Here is a 25,124-nt window from a genome sequence, read left to right as displayed (position 1 = left end):
AAAACCTTAATTGAGATAAAACAACAGCTGGTTTTCAGTGAATTTGAACATAAAATTAGGAAAATAATGATCATGTAGCAAATTTTCGAACTTATGAAAAAAGTAAACATGCACCTGTAAGGTTAGCTCTTCTTCGATTCTATCAGTGCTGTTAATTCGTTCTACCGTATTGTTTGAACCACTGTACTCAAAAATGGCTCCTTGTATATTGATTTCTCTTTTTGACATGCTTACAACAAAATTTCCATTCAAGATAAAATTTCCATGAATATCAGATAAAGCTATAAGTAAAATAAAATATTGGAAATAAAGCATGTATTTAATTAAAAAGTTCTATCAATAAAAACTCTTAATAATAGATCTTCTCATCAACACTTAGCTTTATTTTAGTCCACGTGTACTTTGAAGTTGTATCAAACAGTTTCTAATGCATGAATTCAATCCTAACCATCAGTAACTTTCACCTGAGCAGTTGTCATGGATTTTCTCTGCATTAATAACACAGCTTTAATAACATTTGTTCTGTTGAAGGGTTGACTGCAGTCATCACTTTTAAATTTGGTTAGGTTCAGCTACTGTAGAAGGAAACAATAATTATCTATATTTCTGGCCTATTCTACAACCCACGTTCTTGTATTTGCTAAAGCTACTCCTAGTGAAGTGGCTTTTAAAAGTAAATTTTAAAGTAAAAATAAAGGAAATTATTAAACATTTATAATAATAATTTAATATAATGACCAATTTACAATAATAAAGATGAATAACAGGTTAAAAATTAAATTTAAAATAAAGTAAAATTTTTAGTAAAGGCACGCTATTCAGGCATGACTACATTTGAAAAGGTAGCCAGTGTCAGGGAGCGAGGGTTGTTTCTGTGTCCCGCGAGATGTACGTGCAACAACAGGGCAACAGGTGGCAAGAAAAACATTTTGAAAACTCTGAAGTTTGATGAGTAGGACGGTAATGGAAGAGACAGAAGGAAAATATGCACCAGTATTCTCTCAGGCACTTCAGATATAACTAAGTACTGTGAAATAGAACGAAAATTTTTGGTACAATGTGCTTATGAATTCTCTGTTCCTCTCACATGCTTGCAAATCTATCAAAATGGGATCTTTACACTCAGACATGATAGAAAAAATATGAGTCAACTGATAAGTTTGCTAAAGGTCTGACCGTTTCGTTTATAAACAAAATGTACTCTTCCAAGATTTAAAACCATCAGTACCTGCATTATTCCTTAATTCATTGTGGAGTTTTAATTAACATTGCCACAACAAAGTAAAAATTGACAAAATGATGCAATGTGCTGTAATTCCTGTTCTCTGACAAATGAACACACACATTTAAGACTTAGAAACTTAACAACATTACATTAATTTTTCTGAAGACTAGTATCTACAGAGAGACTCAAGCAAATGACGATACAACGTAATTAAATATATGCTCTAAAGACTTTATCAGACTTCTGATAACATACGTCTAGAGCAGATCTCTGGCAAGAGCACAAAACCCATCCATCAATGTTATACGCAGGAAGCTTTTACCAAGGTAGTTGTCATCTTCTGGTTTCCCTGAGTAGCTGTGCTGCCGAATATCAATGTTTGTTGCTCCTTTGGGAATAGTTACTACAACATTGTAACCTGCAATGTAATTATTCACAGATTAACTATACACAAAAATAGCCAAATACTAGCAAAGATGAACATATGTTTAACAAGTTTTAGTCACAAAACCCTACAGTGCACCAGTGACAACCACTTCTGAATGCCCTCATGTTTTAGGAAAGAAACATGAATATCTTCATGCATATTAGATTTCTCTGTTTTGTTTTTTAACCAGTTGAACTGAACTTTTGTTTTCATTACTCATTAAAATTCATTCCTGTGTTCAGAAATGTGAATTCAATTCTTTACCAGTAACCTGAGTTCAATGTACTCAGAAAAATCTCTAGAAAACGGCACTACTCTAGAAAGCAGCCAAGTACATCAAGTGGGACTCGGGAAATATTGTGGCTCCTCACAATTTAACCACAAAACTTTTACACAAGTTTGAATAAGTCACTTCATATGAAATATCTCCACTCCCTGTTTATACAACTGGTTTAGCTTTTCTCTCTCTCACAAGAGTATTGCATGAGAGAGCAAATCCTAAATACTCAAATATTGCAGTGTTGCAGGCCATACCCATAGGCAGATATATCATATAAACTAGTCAGGCTTGATCCACATTCTGCTACTTAAAATGTTACCCTAGTGTGTTCCCTTCAAACTACAAATGCTTCACAAAGGAGTTATCGTTTCCTGTAATGCCTCCAACTACTACTATGGGAGCCTTCTCATAAGGTGACCAAATAAGGTGCATCAAGATGCACTTTTTACAACCGTCACTCTACATATAAGCATAAGTTAAAAAAAAAAAAAAAGTTGTTTCTCACAAATGCTAATGACAAATTCAAAAGGATTCTTATGTCTAAGAAAATCTGAGTATGGCAAACATTGGAAACAAATAATGAACACAAGAATTAACATAATCTTTGCTAACTTTTCCACTTAGTGTGCTGTGTTTAACAGTCTTGCCAGGATTAAACTTTGGTGAGTTGACTCACCTCGGTGGGTAGAAATTTAAAGGGCAATATCCTTTTCAATTTCATAATTCATTAACTTCACAGTGCTTTTAATCTATTAAAATTATACCATGCACTTAAATGACCATTTAATCTGATCACAGATCCATCACATTTACCAGCTGGGGGCAGCACTGCAATTGCAAATTGACATGCTGTGTGCTCTGGATAAATACACAGCGTTTTGTCATTCTTCCAACATATTGGGAAGAAAACCAAAACACACTCAAAAAAGCCCCTCATCTCACACTTGTGGTAATAGAATGACAGTAGACAAAATACAGGAGAAAACTATAAACAAAACTGCATAGCATGTTGTCAAGGACACACAGGAGAACAGGTCACGTACTAAAGCACTGAGAATGACCATTTTCCAGGAAATCCTCAGATACTCTAATTTGATGCAGCAATAATAGCCAACGTTATTGTGTGTACATAATTAGATTACCACTTCCTAAATCGGGAGGCTAAGTAAATTAGTAATTGTAATGAATTTGGGATGATTGTTTCACTACCGTTTCAACACTTAATGACAACATTTGAAGTGTATGAATACAAGCACATACAACAGGCTGCTATTGTCTAGTTCCAAATTCTGCCTTGGTAAAATGACTTGTGTCAGTATGGAAGGGCACCAGGCGAAGTTAAAAGAAAAAGATCAAGCGCACAGACTTTGGCATACTTATCTCATGATCCTAACTCAGAACTTTTTTGGAATAGAACATTTCCTCAGACCTTGTTTTCGGTCTTTAGCCTAGAGATGTCGTAGGCCTCCCACGGACACTGAAGTTGTAGTGATCAGCTAGCTACAACCTCTTGTTTGCATTGCTGCACTCCTACTTCAGCACACCCGAGTGATAATCCCAAGTGTTCAGCATACTGTCCAGGAGTATAATTCAGTATCATCTTTTATACGCTAGAATTCCAAGAATTCAAACATAATTTAAAACAGTCAACTGAGTAGGAAAACAAATTAATATATCAATGTTTTCCTCACGCCAAAACATGGGTGCTTTTTTTTCCCCCCTCCAACTTCAGTTAGAAGCAAGTAAGTCTGTGACAATGCGAAGCTGATAAACAGCACGGAGTGACAGTCTCAACCATACTTGTATAAATGGAAGTTCCAGTGTAATGGTCACTTGTGTCAAATGTATTTGTGACAGAATTCCTGTGCTAACTATAAGCAAAAAGATCTTTCATAGCGGTGGAAAGCTAAAACACTGACAGTCCTTTACATAGAATTATCAAAATAACACAATTTTTTCCTTCAGTGTTTTGACCACATGTTCAGAAATCCAGTCCCTAATGGCCGATTGTGTCTTCTTCCAGCTTCTCAGGACTGACACAAGAAAAGTTGCGTGTATTTGTATGGGAAGGGTAGCTGTATTCCACCTTTAAGTTTTTTGGTACTTTTGCTTGGTGCAAGACCTCTGCCAGGGGAAAAAAAAAATCCAAAAGGATACTGGGCGTGCTTTCCCCTTCGACCAGCAATTCCTTTGTTCTATGAAGATCCTATTTGGCAGCTCTCCAGGTATCATTTTCACTTTGCCTGTGGTCTCTTTCAACCAGCGAAGCGGCATGAAGGAGCCTTTAGGAATCTGGTGTTAACCTGGAGACTTGTGTCCGTATGTTATACGCTCTAACTGCTTAGCTGCACTGCTACACACATACAGTAGTCTCTCCATACTTCCCAGAAAGGACTACATATAGAAGAACTATCAGTAGCTCTATTAGAGAAACTAAATCAAAGAAATAGACATTACCAGGGTTATTCAGATGTTTCTCATTCACTACATGCCAACGAAGAGGAAAGAACATAAATGTTGCTGCCCATCTTCTCTGGAAAGAGAAGGCTCACATTTCACAGGCTATCTTTTTCACTACAGGAAAAAAGGAACCTCATCAGCTGCTCACACCACGGACTTCTTGCTATCTCTTTACACAACCAAATAGAGATGTTGGAATAAGTCCTTCAGCTGCAGAGTTTCAGATGAGAGAATGCGAAGTGCAAAGCAGAGAGCATTCTTCCTTTTAAAGTACTTTTACCCTCATCGTATCTTTTATTTTTACCTTAGAGCAGATTGATTTTTTCCCCTTAAATAGGTTAGTGTGTCACAGTGTTTGCCTCTGCATCCTTCAGAAGGCATATGTGATTGAAAATCAGAGATATTTTTTGTTGACAGAGGCCCTAAAGAGCACACACTGGAATCCCACTTCCTCATATGTAAAACATAATTTCTAAGCTATACTAAAATGTGCATTAAGATTTTTTAAAAAATTTAAAAAACCCAAACATACCATAACGAGCACTGTTGAAAGTACCTGCAAGAGTCTTACATGAAGAATTGTCACCACCACAGATTCCACATTTGTCTCTCCTTGCCTTGGAATTCAAAACGTGATCACAGCCTGCTTGCTACAAAAAAAAAAAAAAAACAACCACCAAACAACACACTAGCCCTGTGTCACTCAGCCCAATGGAAGACAATGAAAACAAACAATGTAAGCTTCCCACTCCCCAAAAATTTTCTTATTCATTATATATATATATATATATACACACACATATATATATATGGTCTTCCTTGGCAATTCATGAAAAGCCTTTCATGTTTTTGGGTGCTGTGATGTAAGGGCAAAACATTTGCTGTTGTACTGAGAATGTACAATCCAAATACACTTAATATGTCAGGAACTGTATAAGAATACATAACAGCATGTAAAAATTTTGTGTACAAAAATCAGAGTGTATAAATTTTAAGTTATATTTACATTAAAAAGTCTTGGATTGGAATCCTAAAAGCAGTATGCATATGTACATGGTCATCAATTCTTTAACTCTGTCATTACTGCAAAAAAAGCAAAGGAATACACGTAGACTATGCTGGTTAAACTAGCATAACCACAATTTTTGTTTATGTATCTTTATGTAAACTTCCTTTTTAAAAAAAATTATGATAAAATATACAATTCTCTAGTATTTCCTCTTTCCTCTTGATTCAAAACTATAAAAAAAGGCTACATTTTCTCCTCATCCTGAATTTACTCAGTTTCACTGCAATCAGCAAAACAACCCGGGCTTAACAAAGTCTTGAATTGTCATAACATGGCACCTTGCTTCTCCCAAGGCACTTCCATCATTGCTATTAAGCAAAGAATGCTGAAATGATCCCTTTCAAGAGTCAGTTACTCCTGATTTTGCAATGAAATAATTAATACATCATCTATCTACCCTTGGATTTTCTACTTTTTTTACTCCTTCGACAGCAGAAATGTGATGGCAATACACACAGCAAGCTTCTTTCCTCCCTTTATGCCAATTTTGGATCAGTTTCTCTCTGTTCACTTGGACAATATTAACCCTCTTACATGAGGCTTTAATGAGGGAAGACTATGCGTCTTCAGATTCAACTATATGTTCGTCACTTAATTGCCTCCTTTTCCAGATGTTTAATTTGGTAGAGATTAAAATTAACTTAAGTAAATTCAAAACATCTAGCTTTACATATTTTCAGTAACAGTTATTTGGATGAATATTAAATATCTACTTTACCATTTGTTAAAATTGATTTTAATAATTAATAAGTTTAAATACCCTGCATAAGCCTTGAACACAAAGGTCATTGGTTTCTGCTCCACAGGGAGTACCATCAGCAACTCGGTCCTTCAGCTGATAGTAGGAAGTTGTTCCAGAAACTCGGCAAAAAAGTTTACAGCGATCTTTCATAGAAACTGGAAAGAAAATCCAACAGGTTTCTTGTCTGTTTTAAAACTTTAATTAAAGTAACATTTTTATTTCATTAATTGAAAAAATTTATAATTACTTACTACCACTGTATTTTGGAAGCCAGCGAACAGCAGACGTAAGACCGTTGATATTAAAGTGTTTGCCATCAAATTCAGAGCACTGTTGCTCTCGGAAATCTTTTTTGCCTTTTGGACATGAATCAGTATTACACGATCGAAATTTCATCCTGCGGCCGACACAGTACTTTCCTCCATTTCGTGGTCTAACAAAAACAGGGAAATGTAAAACACATTCAGTTTCTAAAATTGCTGTTTTCCATGAAAAGTGGCTTGAGCCACTGATCTAAAGGGAAAAGTCTCACACAGCATTCTGCCATCTGTTACTGACTTCCCCACCCACCCTTATCTTCTGTTGCACCGTGCATACGTTTATGCCCAAGTGAAGAAAGTAAAATGTCCATGCAAAATACCACTGCTGAGGTAGCTGGTAATCAAGCTACTGGTGTTTATTAATGTCTACTACATTTTTGTTTCTCTTACAGTCATAATTATTTTGCCTGGCAAAAAGCGTTATTAACTTTAACGCTCTTATGAATTTAGTGGAGATTACGGTCCTATTTTTACAGAAGCAGCACCTCCCTCAGTAATTTGAAATTATTATTTTACAGAGTGACAAAGAAAGAAGACAGAGTTAGGAGAGGACACACTCTTTTCTATAGTCCTAATATTGGTTTCAGTTTGGGGATCAAAAGAACAAAAAAGGAAAATTATGGAAAACACCTCATTTATTGTAAAGTCTAAAATACATTTCCTAACTGTTATAAACTCTGCTACACAATAATTCAGTATTAGTAGGTTCTTGGGGCAGAAAAAAGAACAAATCAAATTGATACTATCAGTTACTACAGACTGACAGAGCCATATCTAACGGGAATCTAGTCTAACACCTCTTACTCATAAAAAAAATAATAAAATAACCTGAGGTCATTTGATTGAGGTTCATTTATCCCACTGATAATATCAAGATGACATGACTTCCTAGAAAAACCCTGAAACTGCCCAGGCTGCTGCAGCTACGGTTCCGCTTCTGGAGAAGGTAAGGGTAAAGTTCTCACTGACTTTTATTACAGAGAATGAAACCCACATTGAATTATTCAGGCAATGGAAGTTTCTTGTTATAAAAGTAAGTTGTAAATGACTCTGCTGTAACGTGTTCCTTGTGGGTGTTACTGGTGGTGATTTTGTGAAAAAGCCTTAAATCAAAGCAAATCAAGTGTTTCACTAGAAAGATTAGCAGGGAAACACATCTATTTCTTTTTGCAGCTCCAGAGAAAGTATCTCGATGTTTAAAGAAACCCTCAGCATTTAGAGTAAAGCTAGAAAAAAAGACCCTGCCAAAATAAGTCTTTAGTAATATCTATAAATATGAATTATATACCTGAGACACAAAAGCAATCTAAAAGTTCTATAGGCTTATCTCTCTTTCCAAACATGGCTGTAACAAGCTTTTTTTTTATTAGTGCTTCCAACTAATTTGTGCAATCCACAATACCTTCATTTGGTTTTGAACCAACCTATTTTGTTGTAATATCTTCATTACGCACAAATGTAAAACACAATAAAAAAAACCATACTCTGGTCTATTACACAGCCTGGTGGTGCTCTTGATTCCACCTCCACAAGTTCTCGAACATGAGCTATATGGTCCCCATGGTCCCCATTCTCCATCCACAGGACGTGTCTCCATTTCTCTGCTCACACAAATTCCATGGCGGCAATGCTGCACAGTCGACAAACAAAACAAAATTTCTAAGTCAAGCAAAAGGTTACTGTATATTTTAGGCACAAAAAGAACAAAATTTAAGAGCTCACTGCTCTTAATCTGGCTCTGGACATTTTCTAAAATGTTCAAAATCCTTTAAAATATCTTATCCAGAAGTCATATTTTCAGAAATGCCGTCTAGAGTTCTTTGCTGTCTATGAAAGCTGCTGGATGCTGAATACATATTTAGGTCTTGTCAATTTATTCAAATGCCTATATAAGAATCTCAGAATCCTGATCTCAAATTCCTGATATGTTTTCCTGCACAAACTTCAAAAATAGATTTACAGTCGTCTTGTACATATGATATTTTTCCAGTTTAATTGGGAAATTCATGCTGATACAAAAAGTAAAAAGGTATGATAACAAACCACCAAGAAGGTCATGGTGTTTTTGAGCATGCTGAAAGTGAAAAAGGTTGGGGGGATTGTTTTGGAAAAGCACACAAATTTTCAAGCATTTAAGACCTTGTTTATGCTAAAGCAAGATGATGCTAGATTCATGCTTAAACTCAGACTTGTACACCTATAACAATAGCTGCATAATATTTTATATTTATTTATATTTTTCAATAATTTTATATTTACCACTAATTTAACAAATTTGCTATTTCCATTAAAACTGAATTGCTATTTAAAGAAATAATAATTCTTAGAGCAAGATACTACATTGTAATGTTTATTGTGTTACTTCAGATTTTATTCCTACTGAAGAACCCCTTATTTCGAAGTAAAACACCACTTATTTCCAAGTAAAACTTACATAAAGGTGCAATTTTCATTCCATCTGCTGGGATTTACACTATTAAGATGACAAAGACTGCAAGAATAGTCTGTTGTGGTCATGTCAGTTATGAGACTTCACCACCCCATATCTGTAAACTGTTATTATTTATAGAAAGTTGTAATTACTAGCGCTCTTTTTGTTTTTTCCAGAATAATCAAGTGATCAATCCCTTGCTTCTAAGTATTTACTGTCTAAGTCCCTGACTCTGCACATATTTATCCACTTCAGTGGTTACTCAAAAAGTACATGACTAAAAAGTCTAAATGAGAATCTTATGATTGGTGCATGTGTGACTTTTTCCAAAGAACCCGCAGGAATTACCAACACTAATCCTATTGATGACTTATGGCAGTTGGAATTCTAATTCACTTGTACGCTTTAGAAAATCCCAAGTGGTATAATTGATCACAACATAGTGGAATAGTTTAAATACTAAAACAAAATACTTACAAGATACTATAATGTCAGCACCGTGTCTCCTGCTGACTTCTATGTGGATAACATGTCCTCAACTCTGTCCTTGACTCCAAAGACCCCCTGAAGCATCAAAGACTGCCCACATCTGGAGACAAGACACTGGGCAGGATGGACTACATGGGGTCAGTGCTCATACACAATAGAGAGAATTCTTTATTTTAGATGACTGTTTGCAGACTCAGGATTAGACTGATCATTAGGTTGTCAGGAGGGATTCCCCCAGTTGTATTGACAGGGAGTGGCCTATTCCATCCTTCCTTGTCGTACATACATGGATCAGTCACTAGAATCATCAGAACAGATTATATCAACTCAACTGCTTGTAATTTCTGAAGCTTAGACTTTGCCTTTCTGTGACACAAAACAGCTCTGAAATACCTTAAAGTCCAGAAGGGTTTTGGTAACTAAAGTCTCTGGCACATAAAACAATTTAAGAACCTCTAATACATAGAAGATAGAATTCTACCAGGATTCTACCCCGTTTTAAAATTAGTTTAAATGTTGCATAGAATTTCTCAAGAGTTATTATGATGTTACAAATTTATTGTAGGAACTATCAATTAACATAAATTTTGCTAAAGACACAGAAATGATGTGTGCAATCTTTCTGAATATACCTGCAGGACATAAAACTCAAACGTTGTTCACCGGTTTTATTACTGCATAAAATAATTCCTAGAAGCATTTTTTTCTTAATTACTATATGCTTTTATTATATTCATACTTATGCTGATATGCTATCATTTTGCTCTCTAAACAGGAATTTGTCACAGAATCAAGATTCTCCTTTTTGAGTTCCTAATCGAACTTGGTGATAAAATTGCCTGCCTGTATAACTCTTCATCACACCGACTCTTGCACATGGGACATATTTTCCAAGGCCTGAATGCCTTCCTCTAATAATATGACCATTCACGGTGATTTTCCAGCCCAAAGCTAGATGTGTCTTGTCACACAGTTACTTGAATTTGCTAGATCATCACTTGCTTGATGCTAAGACTAATGCTTTAACTTAACACCAAAAAGGCATGATTATTTCACTGCATATCTGCATACGATTTTCCTACTGCAGTGCTTACTGATAGTTTTTATTACTTTTTCCAAGATGCCCTTAGGGTACCTCTGTACCCACACTTTCTAGTACCTACCACTGTGTAAAAGTCTAAGGTAAATATGAGGAAACATTAAGATCTTGCCTTTCCAAGAACTGTAATTAGCATCTTAGGAAATATTTTTATTACTATAGGCTGAAGATTCTAAATCCCTCTTCACAAAATGAATACTGAATCCAAATATGACCAGTGACCTAGAGTTTACGTTCTTCTTCCATTTACAAAAACATTTACAATAACTTGAAGGGAGATTTCAGGAAAAGACAGAGTTGTAAAATGAAATTTTATGCCCACAACAGCATTATTTTGATCCATAAAAATGCAAAGCACATGTTCACATCTGGGATTTTAATAGCTTATTCAACAAACTTGTCTCAGCTATTACTCTGCTGCATTCCTACAGAAGCAACATGATGAAGTCACAGTAGAAAACTCCAGCACCAGACGCGTTCCAGATGTTCCTCTGTGCTTGCTTGAATCATTGTTTCACTAAGAATACTACGATGCACAGAACTTTCATAAACTTAATCACTAACAATTTTTTCCCCTACATTTCTTATAGAAAATATAATGTATGCATCATGTAAAGTGGGTATCACTTGTAATTCCAAACATACTGACTACAGCAAGTGGCAACTCTGCTCTAGCCAAGGTCAACGGTTTTCTGTCAAAAAGGCATAAATTCTGATTTGGATCAGAATTCATCCACATGTAATTACGGAGGGTTAATAGTTCAAATTTGGGATCAATGAACCTACAGGTACCCAGATTTGTATTTATAAATCACCTGCTTATAATAAGCAGTTTGACTCTTGCCTATGGATTAAACTATGACTTGATAAACTGATTTCAGGTACTTCCAACTTATCTCATACCTTATTGAACTTGCTAAATTTGCAGGAAAGCAATTTTGAAAGAAATTATTAAAGTGTTAATTGCCAGACTATACTCAATTTTGACTAAATCAAAGAGTGATAGATGCACCCAGAACAGGACTAGAGCCCTTCTGAAAACAAGTACTTCATTCACAGCCTGGTATGACTCACAGCAGGAAAAGGACTCTAAGTTCACTCTTACTGCCTATCTTTTCCAGGATATTCCCAGAGATACATGTGGTTTTTGAAGATCTTGGGACAAAGATTTAAACATTGATGCTCAGTGTGTGAGGACAGTTTCATGTGTTAGAACCCTGTGTAGCCTTGCAGAAAAGGAGGCTCAGGAAAAACTATTCCTCTATTTCCAGACAGCGACATGTTTCCATGGATGTTGCTGCTAGCTGACGGTGCTTCTAAAAGGAAATAAGATGACTGAACACTGAAGACACGTATGAGGAGAAAATTAAAAGGACAAAGCATTGCAGAAGTGGACATGGTGGTCTGTATTTTACCTTCCAAATACCCAGTTTTATTGTTCTGATTCTTTTTGCCTTATAAAATATGATTTCTTTGCTCCTGATATCCAGACAGGGCCCTAAGAATGACTACGAGCCAGTGAATAGCACAGGAAGAGAAAGTTGTAGTGGATTGAACGCAGCAAAAGAAAATGAATATAGCTGGTACCACAAAACAGATAAACACTAAGCGCAGTGCTGGAGCACAAAACCAGTTCACTACACAGCATCTGGCCTGTAGGTGAGGTCTGAGCATGAACTGTCACAAAGTAGATTCCAATCACGTATTGCTGGGAAAGGAGGCTGAATCTTAGAAGTTACATAGATTCAGCACATAACCCCATGAGCAGGGAGTGAAGAGAACACCCACTCAGATGAATGCCAAAGTCTACAAACCTCAGAGCTGTTGCTTCTGGCTGCATTTGTCTCTATGGGATGTTCCCATTTCCCTTGAATGAAAGTACTGCTACAGACCTCTCTGCCTTGTCTGCAGCAAGTGGATGTAAGGAAACATTTTGCTGCACATTAGACCTACGTCTCCTCTCCATCTTCTTTCTATGATACACTAGTCAAGGAAGCACATTGTTCAAGGAACCAAGATGAGAAGTGGAGCCTAGAGCATAAAGTAGCAGTGAAAATAGAGCAGTCAGTAAAATGAGTATACAACATAGAAGAAATGGAGCTTGGAGAAATGTCTAACTGAAGTCGTAACTATTGCATCTCAGGTCTCTATCTCTGTAGCCTGGATTCTCAGACGAGCCTACATTTATTAGTCAGATGACATTAACTATTAACAAAACCCCCACTATTTTAATAATCCTTCAGCATTTTCAATGTCTTTCTTGCAAAAAACTGCATACCTTATTTCTCCCTTGAAATATTCCCACAGAAAGCTTTTAATTTTTCTAAAATCATGTATCCTCAGAAAAATATTTTACAGAAATCCTACTTTATAGCAAAAATTCTTGGTTTGAGCCCTTAAATATACTTTACTCTGTTTCAACAGTGCAAAAGATCTTCTGCTGCTTCCAGATGGTTAAAAAATCCCCCTATCACCCAACTCTGATTTTTTTATACTTACTTTACACATACATATACACACATAATGAATTATTCGTTCAGATTAACTATCTTCATGTATTGCATTCATGATATAGCCAAGGAATGCAATGATTTTTAAAAGAAATCAATGCATGGGTAGTAACCTACAACTGAAGAATGGTGAGCATACCTCATAATCAAAGACTTGTACTTCTTGGACTGATCAAAGCAATCCTTTCTTGGTCTGCATCCACATACTCAATTGCGCCTGTATCCCTCTCCTTATGTAGCTATAAAGGGACTAGGGTGAAATCTTAATTCTTTTGATGGCTATTCCAGATATTTTTAGAGACACTAGCTCAATATACAATATATATCTAAAGTGAATAGAAGTAATAAACATTTCTCTCGCACACACACAAGGCAATGCTTTCCAATCAAACTTATTTGTATCATGTGGATTCCTTCTTGCTGTTAAACAGCTTTTTCCAGACTTCTCTGACATTTGTTTTTTTACTGGTGTTTAAGTAGCAAACTTATGTAGAACACTGGGACAGCTCTGGGACGTGGAAAAGTATGGGTCAGAATCACAGAGCTACCTCCTACCTCTAACGTCCAGGGAATCAGTGGAACACGGGCATATTTTTATACTGCTCAGGAATCCAGGAAGCATAACAGTGCAACCCTTCTCAGTGTCTCAAAAATCATAACAACTTAAAAAAAAAAAAGACACTTTATTGGATATTTTTTATGTTATTTTCTTAGCAAAAAAAAAGACTTGTTTTGAGAATGTCACTCCTAGAAGACAGATTGCTTCACCAACTGTTCTTCTTTGGAGGTGGGTTTTTCGGCTCAGATGTGCATCACCATCTCCAACAGATGAGTTACCATTACTGGAATATCATGTAAACTACACTGCTAAAAGCTGCATAATTTCATTATACAGAAGCCATGATTCTGAGCCAGGTGTAAGCTGGAGATGGACATGTGTAAGGAGAGTTTGTGTATCAGTTGGCTTATAACCAATTTGGTTACACATAATAGCGTAGATATTTCTTTTCCATAATACTACTAGTTTACCACCCTGTTTAACTAGGTGCTCCATAAAATGGGATTAAGTATTTTCTGTGAACGATATCAACCACACTGTGAAAACTGGTACTCTGTAAATTTAGAATTATGAGCAAATCCATGGAATCAAGGGATTCTGCCTACTAACATTGTTTTGTGTGTGATATTCAACATGTCAAAACCTTAATCGCTTTCCAAACTCACTTCTTTTTTGGAATTTCAAAAAGGAAGGAAAAAAAACCTCAGAACTTCCTATGCTCAAGGTGAGGAGCGATCTTTTGCACTATCCCAGAGCACAAGTGCAAGTAAATTCCTCATTACAGAAACCCTTGAATAGAGTAATCTTCAAAAAAAATAATGTAAAGAGGTAGTAAAAGAAAAGAAAGCAACTGAAAACATTATCCAAACAGATAATACCAAAAGCCTGCTGGTCTGCAGAAATTTCAACGCAGAAAGAAATTTCTGACTAGAAAGAAATATGAAAACCTAAGAGGAAGCAGGGCCAAACGGTCTACTTTAAGTCCTTCATATTTCCTAAACATCCACCAAATTAGCTCCTACCTGGAACGTGATGGCAACAAGAATTATGATGGGTAAGAGAAGGAAACCAGACCAATTAAAGCATTCCAGTTTCTGTCCTAATGGAAAATAACTCTCTCATACATGTTGTGTGGGCATCCTCTGCTATCTTGGTCCTCAATGCAGCATATAAATACTCTCTGTATTGTGTTTTAAGTTTTTAATTTGTAATTTGTACATATAGCTTATACCACAGCAACCAAAGTTACAACTGTATATAAGAAATTCATTGTGGTATCCAGTGAGCAGGCTACCTCTGCCTAATCATCCGGCATAGTTTTTAATTCTGAAGATAATCCCGTGGTAACCTTCATTACAGAGAAGACATGAAAAAGCACTAACTATTTAATATTTTTTCATGCCATTGTGCCTCATTACACTATAAAAATAACATTTTAATAAAAACTTTATATTCTGGTTGTATCATATAATTCTATTTAGTTGGACAATCCAGGAATGTATAGCTTTTTATTTAATAACATCTCTCACAAAAAAAACCCCAACACAGAAATACTTTCAAGCAATGACTAATATAGTCCTATGGTGTGTAGAAATTCACCGCTGCAAAACTAGGAAGTGGTTACACATGGCACATCTAGGTATATTTACGATCATTTTGTCTCTGAAGTACTAACTAGGCCAAAGAATTTAAAGGCTGTATCATCTGCTTCAGGGAAGGTCTGTGTGATGTTAGATGAGCTGGCAGAAGCTTAGACTTCCTATGGATCTTTGTGAAGCCAAATAAGCAAACAAAAAGCATCTGAAGTGATGAGACACAACATGAATATCAATGGAGTGAGAAACTGTTCTCAGACACAGCAGAATTGCTACCTATAGGCTACTGTCAGACCTAAGCACCCAGAATGTATAAAAAGAGGAGATGAAGAGAAATTTTCAGATACTTCAGCAGACGTCCAACAAGCAAATAAAATCCATTTTTGCAGGTAACTGTAAGATGAACATAATACAATTTGATCAGCTCAAAGAAATTTGAGTAGGGAGCAAACTGAAGTAAAAATGAAAGTTTTCTTTTTTAGTAGTATTAATTCTAGATAATTAATAATATTAACTCTACAGAATTAATACAGGAAATGTTCAAATTCCCAAGAAAATATTTCCTTTGTTCTCGATAAGACATCAAAATGTTAGGCTGCATTTTCGCTTTAACGTTTCAAGAAAATGCTACCCGTACCTACCAATATTGTATATATTACAAAGTCACTGAGCTCTACAGGTGCGTGAGACATACAAAACATAATTCTCTTTCAAAATGTGTGCATGCTGATAGATTGCACATGGCAAGAAGATTAGGAAGTGCAGGAACTCAAGAAAAGCTGTTTGCTCATTCACTTGAGAGTCTCTGGTATTATTAGATTTACATCATCTTTTATTTTGGGGAAGGAGAGACACAAGGACTGTTAGAGCAGTCCATAGAGCAAGATCCACTAATCAGACACACAACCGGAAGAAAAACTAAAGAATATTGTGAAAATAAACTCACATGTCAAATCTAAGCTTAAAAAGTTGATACTAAATTTACAAATGCCTTAAATGGATCTTTTCTGTATTCATCACAGCAATAACGCTGCAAATGCCAATTATAAACTTATTTAGGTTGCCGGCAAATATTAATTACAATTACTAGTCACCACGTCTTACTCCTATTAGCGTTAAAGAAACTTGCTGACTAAGCTTGAAAGGAGCTGTCCCTTAGACAGCAACAGATGACAATTTGCCAGATTAATTGCTGTTCTTTTTTGCATCTTTCAGAGGTAATGACTGTAATTAGCTCTTCACTTCCTAGAGAAAAATGGTTTCACTGCACTAATTGCATAAAATAGGTTTTTGTATTCCTATATAAAAGAAGTCCTCTGATGTTGGCAAATTAGAGTCAAATTGATTGAACTAAAGATTACACATGAAGTTTATATAAAGACGAACTTCCTTTCTGATCAGTGACTGATTGAAAAATGGGTTAAAGATTATAACACCAGCTGCATGCATAGGATTTAATCAAGAAAAGCTTTCACCACAACCTTCAAATAACTTTTCCCACTCTAGCAAGAGAGAAAGAAACCATTTGAGACAGTTTACCCACTAAATTGTTACCCATTAAGACAGTATTTTCAAGTTCCTCACTACTACTACTGTCTTACCAAATACAAAAAAAAGAAAAAAAACCAAAACAAAACACAACCTGTAAAGAGTAAAATTTATTGGGGGAAATTTAGTAATAACAGTGAAATGTAGCAGCCTATTATACATACAAATCAGACCATTTTTTTTTAATTATCTTTGAACCTATAAAACTATCAAAAGGTAAAAAATTAACATTGCTCCCACAGCACACTAATATTAAAAGCAGCTCAACGTTATAAACCAGCCATACTTAAGATAATCATTGTCATATCTGAGCATGTCAAAATTCTCTGAAATATTTATTCTCACAAACCCCTAACAGGTAAGAAAATAGTTCTATTAGCTGGTGGTGGACTGAGACATGGAGAAGCCAAAGACTACATCAGCAAAGAACTCAAGCACCTAATTTCGGTTCGCTTCCCAAACTACACACAAATCCAAAACTAAAACCCTCAAATCTTCACTGGTAACTCTGAATTCAACCAGCCTCCACCACTCATTACTTCTGTTTCCATCACGGTTCTGTAAGCACCTTGACTATATCTACTAATTAGATATTCATGACTCTTATGGACAGCCCAAGACGGGCTATATCCTCAGAGGAAGAGATCGAGATCTGCACTCAGAAACAACCTGCCAGATGAGGAAGTAAGTGAGCTGCACTCTCGTGACCCAAACACTCTTTGCCAAACAAAACAATGAGCAGCGTATAGGAAGTCCAGCTTCTATTTCTTTCTTTTTAAGTGCCAAAGCATTCAATCCATACCTCACATAGCCAGGCAGAGTCCTATGCATTGGAGTGTGAGAAGAAAGCTCCTGTTTTTTAGCACTGAACAGATCCAAGTATCCTGGATTACGTTAAAATAGGCAGGACAGTATCTGAGTGCGAGGTATGTGATTGAGGCGTTTATTTGAGTAAGGGAAGAGGTACTGATCCATGCTTTCATATTTTGTCTGAAACCTATACAGTGTGCAAATACCTACTGAAACCAGGATTCTAATACAAAGATTCCCTCTTTCCAAAAAAATGTACTCCTGTATCTCAGTCACTCATACTTAGTTCGTTCTGGTTCAGTGAAACAGCCTCAACATGACAAACTGGGGGAAACACTTTTGGGACGTCTTGTTTCCAGGAAATTCAACTTTGGAGCACTACTGATGAGGAAAAAACTCAACTTGTTATGAGTTATCTGAACTTTTCAAACAAAAGGAAAGTTGGCAACTTTCCCCTGAGGCCTTCCACCTGTTTTTAACCAATGTGGCATCTGTAAACTTTTATAATTATTCTGAACAGACAACCTACGTTATTTATGTCACAACGTTACAGGACTAAGAGAAACTGCAGGTAAAGTCAGGTAGATACTGTTCACGCAATCCGTATGTTACAGGTTCAGTATTGCCACACAGCAAGCACTGATCTTTCTCGTCTAGATCAACAACTTTACATATGCAAGTACCCAGAAACGAACGAAGGCTTACCATTCCCACACCACAAACTGTTCCATCAGCCAAAGGCATATGCTGAGTACGACAACCCTTGTGAACACCTTCTGTGCTTGTGCACCATAAGCGTTTGCACTGTTTCTAAAAAGAAAACAAAATTACTTTTGCTGTACCTGTAACATCATTTTAGAAATTAGTTGGGTTATCTGTATTGCTTTCTCATACTATGTGTGCTTAGTGTTTGCTATTAGTACTACTCTTTCTCACAGATAAAACTCCACACAACCAAAATGGATTTTGCTTACAGCCAGGCAGGAATGTGGAATATTTGAAACTGATCCCATGAGAAATAACAGATAACTTGATTTTCTAATTCAGTAGAAAATTTCATAAAAAAGTATGGAAGAGGTTATGGTTGATATGCAGCACAGTTTGAGTATAATCCCCAGATAAAGACTCTAACTGGAATTCTTAAAAAATACATTGGCTAGAAAATTAAAAAGGAAGCCTACCTTTCAAATTCTTAAAAGACTCTTAATGGAAAAATAACATTTATGGATTACAAAACTTACAAAGCAGTCTTCAGTAACACCATCTTCAGGTCTTTGAATCCTCCTTTACTTTTCTATAATGTTCCCATAAAGCCTGACTCCTCCTAAACAATATTCTACCTCACCAAAAGTGCCACTTCATTCAGTCTGAACCTGATCTTAAATTCTCTCCTTTAAACAGCTCCAACAAGTCATACAATAATAGAACAGGCATTTGACAAGTTAGTCCAAAATCTAACTCTACATAACATCTTGACAGTAACAAATGAAGTCATAATGTTACATCTGTATTTATTTTATATTGCACTGGCCACATTAAGTTTTCAAAATACAACTTCAGTTTGAATATTAATCTACTCAAGATTTCTTTCCAGATACCAATTTTGCTTTAAAGAAAATTTTGGTTCAATATACAAAATGTACACTCAAACAGGCATGAAAGTATTTTTTGACTCTTTGACAAGGTAGACGGAATCTATACTTTGGACCAAATCTTTAGAACAAACATTTGAATTAGTGTATTAAATTTCAAGTTACACACTTTTTAAAAGCACTAAAAGAAGCAGATAAGAAAGACCTGTTAATGTAAGATAGGGGCTATAATGTGAAAGCATTTGTAGAAAGTGTGGAAATAATCCCCTTTCAGTAGTTGCAGAAAGCCTTAATTTATGCAGCTTTAGATCTTGTAAAGGAATTATAATCACGTTTGCAGATGTGCAAATAAGAGTTAATTCATCCTACTTTTTAATTCTATATATTTCTAGCATACGGAGCTGCAATGCTCTCCACCGAACTCTACCTGCTTCAACAGAACAGAACCTGAACTTTGGCATATTTCAGGATAAAATCCTTCCAAACCCAGAAGTTCTGGGATTTCATTTCTAAACCCTTCTTTTGGTATTTTTTTAGTACAGATTGAGCATGACCATGCTGTTCACTTACCAGATACGGGCACACTTGTGACCCAAGACCAAACATAAGTTCACATTGCTTGTTGACATCATACATTGACCCAGGCAGCTGAGAGGAAAGATCATATATTCTTCCACTAGGTTTGTCTAGGAGACATTCACCATAACCAGTACTGTTGTAAAAACAAGAACAAAATGTGAATAAGTTGCTCTTAAATTATTGGGAGTCTACTCATGCATGTCTCAGTGGAGTTATGGGTTTGCATGCCTTCCTGCCTATGTAACGACTTTAATAGATTTAAATCAATAAAATAAACCAGGTCACTTGATTTTCCTTTATTGGATTTTGCATTATATCCTCCAAACAAAGCTTAATTATTTTTTTTTTTTGCTTTCTGGCTGTCATTTCTCATTTTCACATTCTTACAGGAAAAAGACAATACTGCCTAAACTATACTGGCCACTTATTTTTTAAATATAGACTTCCAAAAATAAATTGTGTCTGTTCTGACCTACTAAAATCATATTAAAGATACTTTGAATAACCAACACTACTATAGCAAAAAAACCCAGTATTCTTAGCTTTACATGTTGAGTGCAAAGTGCAACTTTAACAAACTCATGAATCATCCAAAAAGTTAAATGCATGTGTTTTTCTGGAGGACTGAGGCCCTACAAGTCAGTGGTTAAACATATGAACACAAAACTAATATTTAAGCAATACCTTTAGAATACTTCTCAGAAAGACATGACATTGGAAAAAAACCCAAAACAAACAAACACCAAAAACTGTTACATTGATACTTACTCAAGAAATTCAGTGATATATTTTTGACTGCATTTTGACCAGGTCCATGGACTTGTATGATAATTTAAAGTTGGAGCCATCACATGGTATTGATGTTTAATTCCAGCTTCTTTACATTTAAAACTGTCATCATGAGGCACATTGAATCTAAAAAGCAAAACAGACAAACTCCAAAACAAATTCAGCCATAATTAATTGAAACTTTGTTACAGCAGCAAATGCCTGAGTTTTGAGTTTGAAAATGCTTTAAAATTTAATGGGACTCACTTAGTGTGATAATCTGACATTATGGCAATAGATACCTTAAAAATGCCTTACAAGATTCTCTCCTTGTCCAAAAGGTTCCTATTTATATAACGGTGGGGACAGTAGGAATTTTACAATTACATAGTTCTTTAGCTCACCAGAAAAACTCCAGCATTTTGGGAACGCGCCACTTTAAATGAACAACCCATCTCCTCAACTGAATATACAGGTCATCACTAGACTGTCCATAACATATTACCCCAATATTCACATCACAAGTCTTACTATTCAGTAACAAAAACAAACTACAGAGCACATCAACATCATATTTATGCAACTAACACATCATCTTATTTCAAATCTCAGTTGAAGTACCACGCCAAACGGCACGTATCTAAACGAACTTCCAGGCACATGAAAATCAACAAGCTAGCTACTGAGCTCTGTAACGTCATCGTTACCTACACTGTGGCATGCCTCATGGAGCTAGAGTATAGCACCTTTCTGCCATCACTGATGAGGTATGCTTCATAAAATAAAATGCTGTCATCTCCTCTTATTTTTCTGTGTAAAGTATTTCTCTTTGTGTTACTCTATTGTGTTCTGAAAGGATCAAACACAAGGAAGAATATTTCTGCGTTACATTAACAATTGTCTTTTCTTAAAGGTAAATTCCTATCATGGCTAGAATGCAATTGGAGTTAACAGGACTACGTGGCACAGCTAAGATACCTGTCCCATCGTCCCAACCAGTTCATGACAAAAGGACAGAATACAGCTGTATGGCCAGTATCTCCCATAATTCAGGACACCAACCAGCCAGGTTATAAAATTCACACTTTCTCTACCCCTAGGTGCTGGGCAGAGCTGGCTCACTGCAAGGGGCAAAAATAATGACTCTTCTAGAAGGACATAGCAGACTGCACCCTCTTGTAGTGGCCATGCAGAGCCCACCACTGGAAACTGGTAATATTCAAAAGGAAATAAAAAAAAATTTACCTGCTGGGAAATAGGTACTTACACATGTCCAAGCTCGTGCGCTATAGTAAAAGCAGCACTCAATCCATTTTCTTCGCTTATTGAACAGCTGCGTAGTGGGTCACACATTGTACCTAGCTCTGCTAAACCTGCAAAATTGAACCCTTATATAAAAGCTTAACAGAATTAATTTTCATGTAGAAGGATTGACTCTATAAATGAATACTATGGCACCCAAGTTGAAAGTCATGCCTCAACTATGCAGCATATTTACACAAAACCACCAACCAACTGGCACTGAAGTACATCTCAGGGCAGAACAGCCTTGAGAAGCTGATTTTTTTGTCTGTGTGACTTAAACTTTGCTTCTCTTTTCTGATTTATTCCTAAGTGTTTTTTCTCCCTACACAGAAATTCTCTTATAGATTTTCTGTTATAAAATCATACAGATTAAAGAAAAAAAAAACCAACTCACCAAGAGTATCACACTTCTCTCTAGCTCTGCAGATATCTTCCCTTGAAGGAAAAGATTTATTTAAAATTATTACAGCAAATAAAGGACCATTTTTAAGGTATATGACTATTGCTATATTAATTACAGCAATCGCAAATCTGATTCTTAATTTTTAATCTTACAGTCCACTCAAACAATTTGCATTCTAGTGAAAGAAGTAGTTTAAGTTTACCAGACTAAGTTTGCTTACCTAAGTATTGCTTTCCATCTAGCTTGCAAAGAATAAAAATTCAAATACTATGTTATTTCTCTACAACACAGAAGGTAGATCAAGCATGAAACGCTGCTGAAAAACATGCAGATTGCAGTATACTTGAAACTATCTTATGTAGCGGACCATCTGCCAAACAACGTAAAATTCAGAAAACAAAAAATTCAAAAAACAAATATCAAACAGTTTGAAGTGCTGGAGCATATCCAACTTGAACACTGGGAGGAAAAAAATAATAACAAAAAAAAAAAACAGTGAAAGAGAGAATGTATTTCAGTGAATGAACATCAGAACCTCCACTGAGGCAACTGGTGTACAGAAAGAATATATACTAATATTTAAATGTTTTCCATTTGTAAGATTTTTGGTAGTTCTAGTTATGCCTGGGCTACCAGGAGCTGACTGTCACCGCATCCTTCAGCTGAATCCATTACATACAATACTCCATCCCTATCGCATATACGCACAATGGTTAAAGACTTCATTTCCTTGTAACAATATTAGGTCTAAGTTACTTCCACTATCTTTAATGAAAGGTTTATCAGATGGTTAGCTACCAACATAGCACTTTCAGAATAACTGCTCATGTATTGGTAATTGGTGGTTTGGGAAGTGCAAGATAGTCTTTATCCACTCCATGGTGGTTTGGGAAGTGCAAGATAGTCTTTATCCACTCCAATTATCTATAAACAATATCGGTGGAATGGTAAAACAAATGACGACGTAAAAAAGAAACCAAAGCAGTTGTCTCACCTAACTGAGTAATTACAGCTATTTCAGATACTGTACCTGGTGATAAGAACAGCAGTATCATGATGGGAAGGGTGAGCATCATCCAAAGTGTTTTGCGCTTGCTGCCATAAGCAAAAATTACGAAGAGTGGTAGCTGCATTAAAAGTGATAGCTGGTCCTTCCTAAGCAAGAAATGGCCAAAAAACAAAAAAAAAAAGGGTTTTAATATTCATGCATTTGCACTTAATACTTTGTCATTTGTGCCCCTAATCTGCACAACAATGACTGTGCATGGAAAGGAAGTTAGCAGGACTCTACATAAGTTCACTCACACAGATTTGTTTGTAGGATCAGGTCTTAATTTATCTACGAGTCATCAGTCATGAGAACCCATTATTTTAATCAATGTTTGTGAGCAAGCAGCACGTGTTAAATATTAAAAAAAAAACAAAACAGTGCGACATGACATTTATGATAAATAAATACAAAAATATTTCAAAAGCATATACTTCTTACAATCTTAAAATGTTACAGCTGTTAGGGCTGAAAACCCTCTATAAAAGCTGTCATTTCCCTGTCAATTTCCATACGTATAACCATACTTTAGGTAGTTATGCCATAGGCTTTCATACAGTATCTGATTTATGTCCATGTAGGTCAATAGGAGGTGCTAATAGAGAGATGGGGAAATACAGGCATTAAATAAAGGCTCTGTATTTAACCTCACATTTGACATTTAGTCTCCTGTCTTAAAAAAAATAATCATAGTTAAAGAAAATATTTTGTATTTAAAACTAAAATATTTAAACTTTGGAATTACAATGCAAATTCATGTATTTTTTTTCTTCTATTAGAAAGAAATCTTTTTAATATTTATTTTTCCTACCTGTTCATTGTGAATTACAATTAATTTTACAATAACTATATTTATAAGATTTCCAATACTTGAATCTTTATAGATTGCTGCAACCTAAAGAGAAAAAAGTCAGAAGATTAGAATATTAAACTCATTTGATAAACCATATCTCTTTTTGTCATGTGAACAAGTTATCAAAGAAAAACAAGGTGCTACACAACAGATGTCTCATGCATCCGTCCGTACCTTTCTACCCAAGCATATGGTGACAAATCCAAAATAGTTGCCCAGTTTTTAACCTAGGATGCTACCTCAAAACAGCATGTTTACTATACACATGAAGATCAGAACATACACACATACTGTTTTCCAATACTAATCTCCACATCGTAAGTAACTATCCTAGAAAAAATCGTCTTAAATGCAAAAAATGCAGTTTTTAATATCCATATAGCTATAATTTTATATTCATTATTCCAAACACTTAAGATATCATGTTGAAATGCTAGTGTAAAAAGTATATTTATTATACACTGTAAAAATGTAGTTTATTGATAAAGTAGAATGAAAGAACAAAAGTAATGTCACTGTGACTGCCACAGACATAAGCTGGTTTATGTGGATTATTTATAGAATCAATGCCTAAAAATATTAGAGTTTTAGAAAGCAAGTTTGAACCAATAAGCTTTTGTCCTTGCTTTTAATGGAACTGGAATGAGTTGTAAACCTTTATAGAAAATGTATCGAAAAAATGTATGACATATACAAAGGCTTCTTTCCTCATTCATAAAATTTGCATTTACATACCCAACAGGCATTTTTATATATAATCTTCAATCCAGATAGTAAACATCATGAGTCCTTTCCATTCACAAAGTGAACCACTTTGAAAGTTATTCTTCATAAAAGCAGTAAAAAAGTTTATTCATCCTCAGTAACAGCTTCAGACATCCCATCCATATGGATTCTACAATTTGGCTTAAAGCAGTTGATGAAGCCTTATCTAAACAAGAGTTGCCACCAAACACAGAAGTACTGCCTTTCCTCCCTTCTGGCTTGTGCTAAGGCTGCAACGCTACAAAAG

At 35.6% G+C, this 25,124-nt stretch overlaps 1 protein-coding gene across 1 annotated transcript in view; it reads right to left on the bottom strand.

Moving 5' to 3' along the window:
- The window catches only part of ADAMTS20 (ADAM metallopeptidase with thrombospondin type 1 motif, 20), a 101,252-nt gene that overhangs the window by 46,863 nt on the left and 29,265 nt on the right, over nucleotides 1–25,124 (bottom strand). The window contains exons 5-17 of the mRNA XM_009880884.1: nucleotides 24,071–24,154; nucleotides 23,242–23,366; nucleotides 22,203–22,243; nucleotides 21,771–21,876; nucleotides 20,504–20,650; nucleotides 19,727–19,868; nucleotides 18,270–18,374; nucleotides 8,008–8,153; nucleotides 6,455–6,636; nucleotides 6,222–6,358; nucleotides 4,925–5,042; nucleotides 1,548–1,643; nucleotides 38–281 (exon numbers count right to left, since the gene is read on the bottom strand). Coding sequence (XP_009879186.1) covers nucleotides 38–281; nucleotides 1,548–1,643; nucleotides 4,925–5,042; nucleotides 6,222–6,358; nucleotides 6,455–6,636; nucleotides 8,008–8,153; nucleotides 18,270–18,374; nucleotides 19,727–19,868; nucleotides 20,504–20,650; nucleotides 21,771–21,876; nucleotides 22,203–22,243; nucleotides 23,242–23,366; nucleotides 24,071–24,154 — 1,673 coding nt within the window. The remainder of the gene's footprint in view (nucleotides 1–37; nucleotides 282–1,547; nucleotides 1,644–4,924; nucleotides 5,043–6,221; nucleotides 6,359–6,454; nucleotides 6,637–8,007; nucleotides 8,154–18,269; nucleotides 18,375–19,726; nucleotides 19,869–20,503; nucleotides 20,651–21,770; nucleotides 21,877–22,202; nucleotides 22,244–23,241; nucleotides 23,367–24,070; nucleotides 24,155–25,124) is intronic.

The sequence above is a fragment of the Charadrius vociferus genome, unplaced genomic scaffold (genome assembly GCF_000708025.1).
Source record: "Charadrius vociferus isolate BGI_N301 unplaced genomic scaffold, ASM70802v2 scaffold52, whole genome shotgun sequence".
In the NCBI taxonomy this organism is placed as follows: domain Eukaryota; kingdom Metazoa; phylum Chordata; class Aves; order Charadriiformes; family Charadriidae; genus Charadrius; species Charadrius vociferus.
Note: the sequence above shows the minus strand (reverse complement) of the source record. Positions and strands in the feature narration are given on the sequence as shown.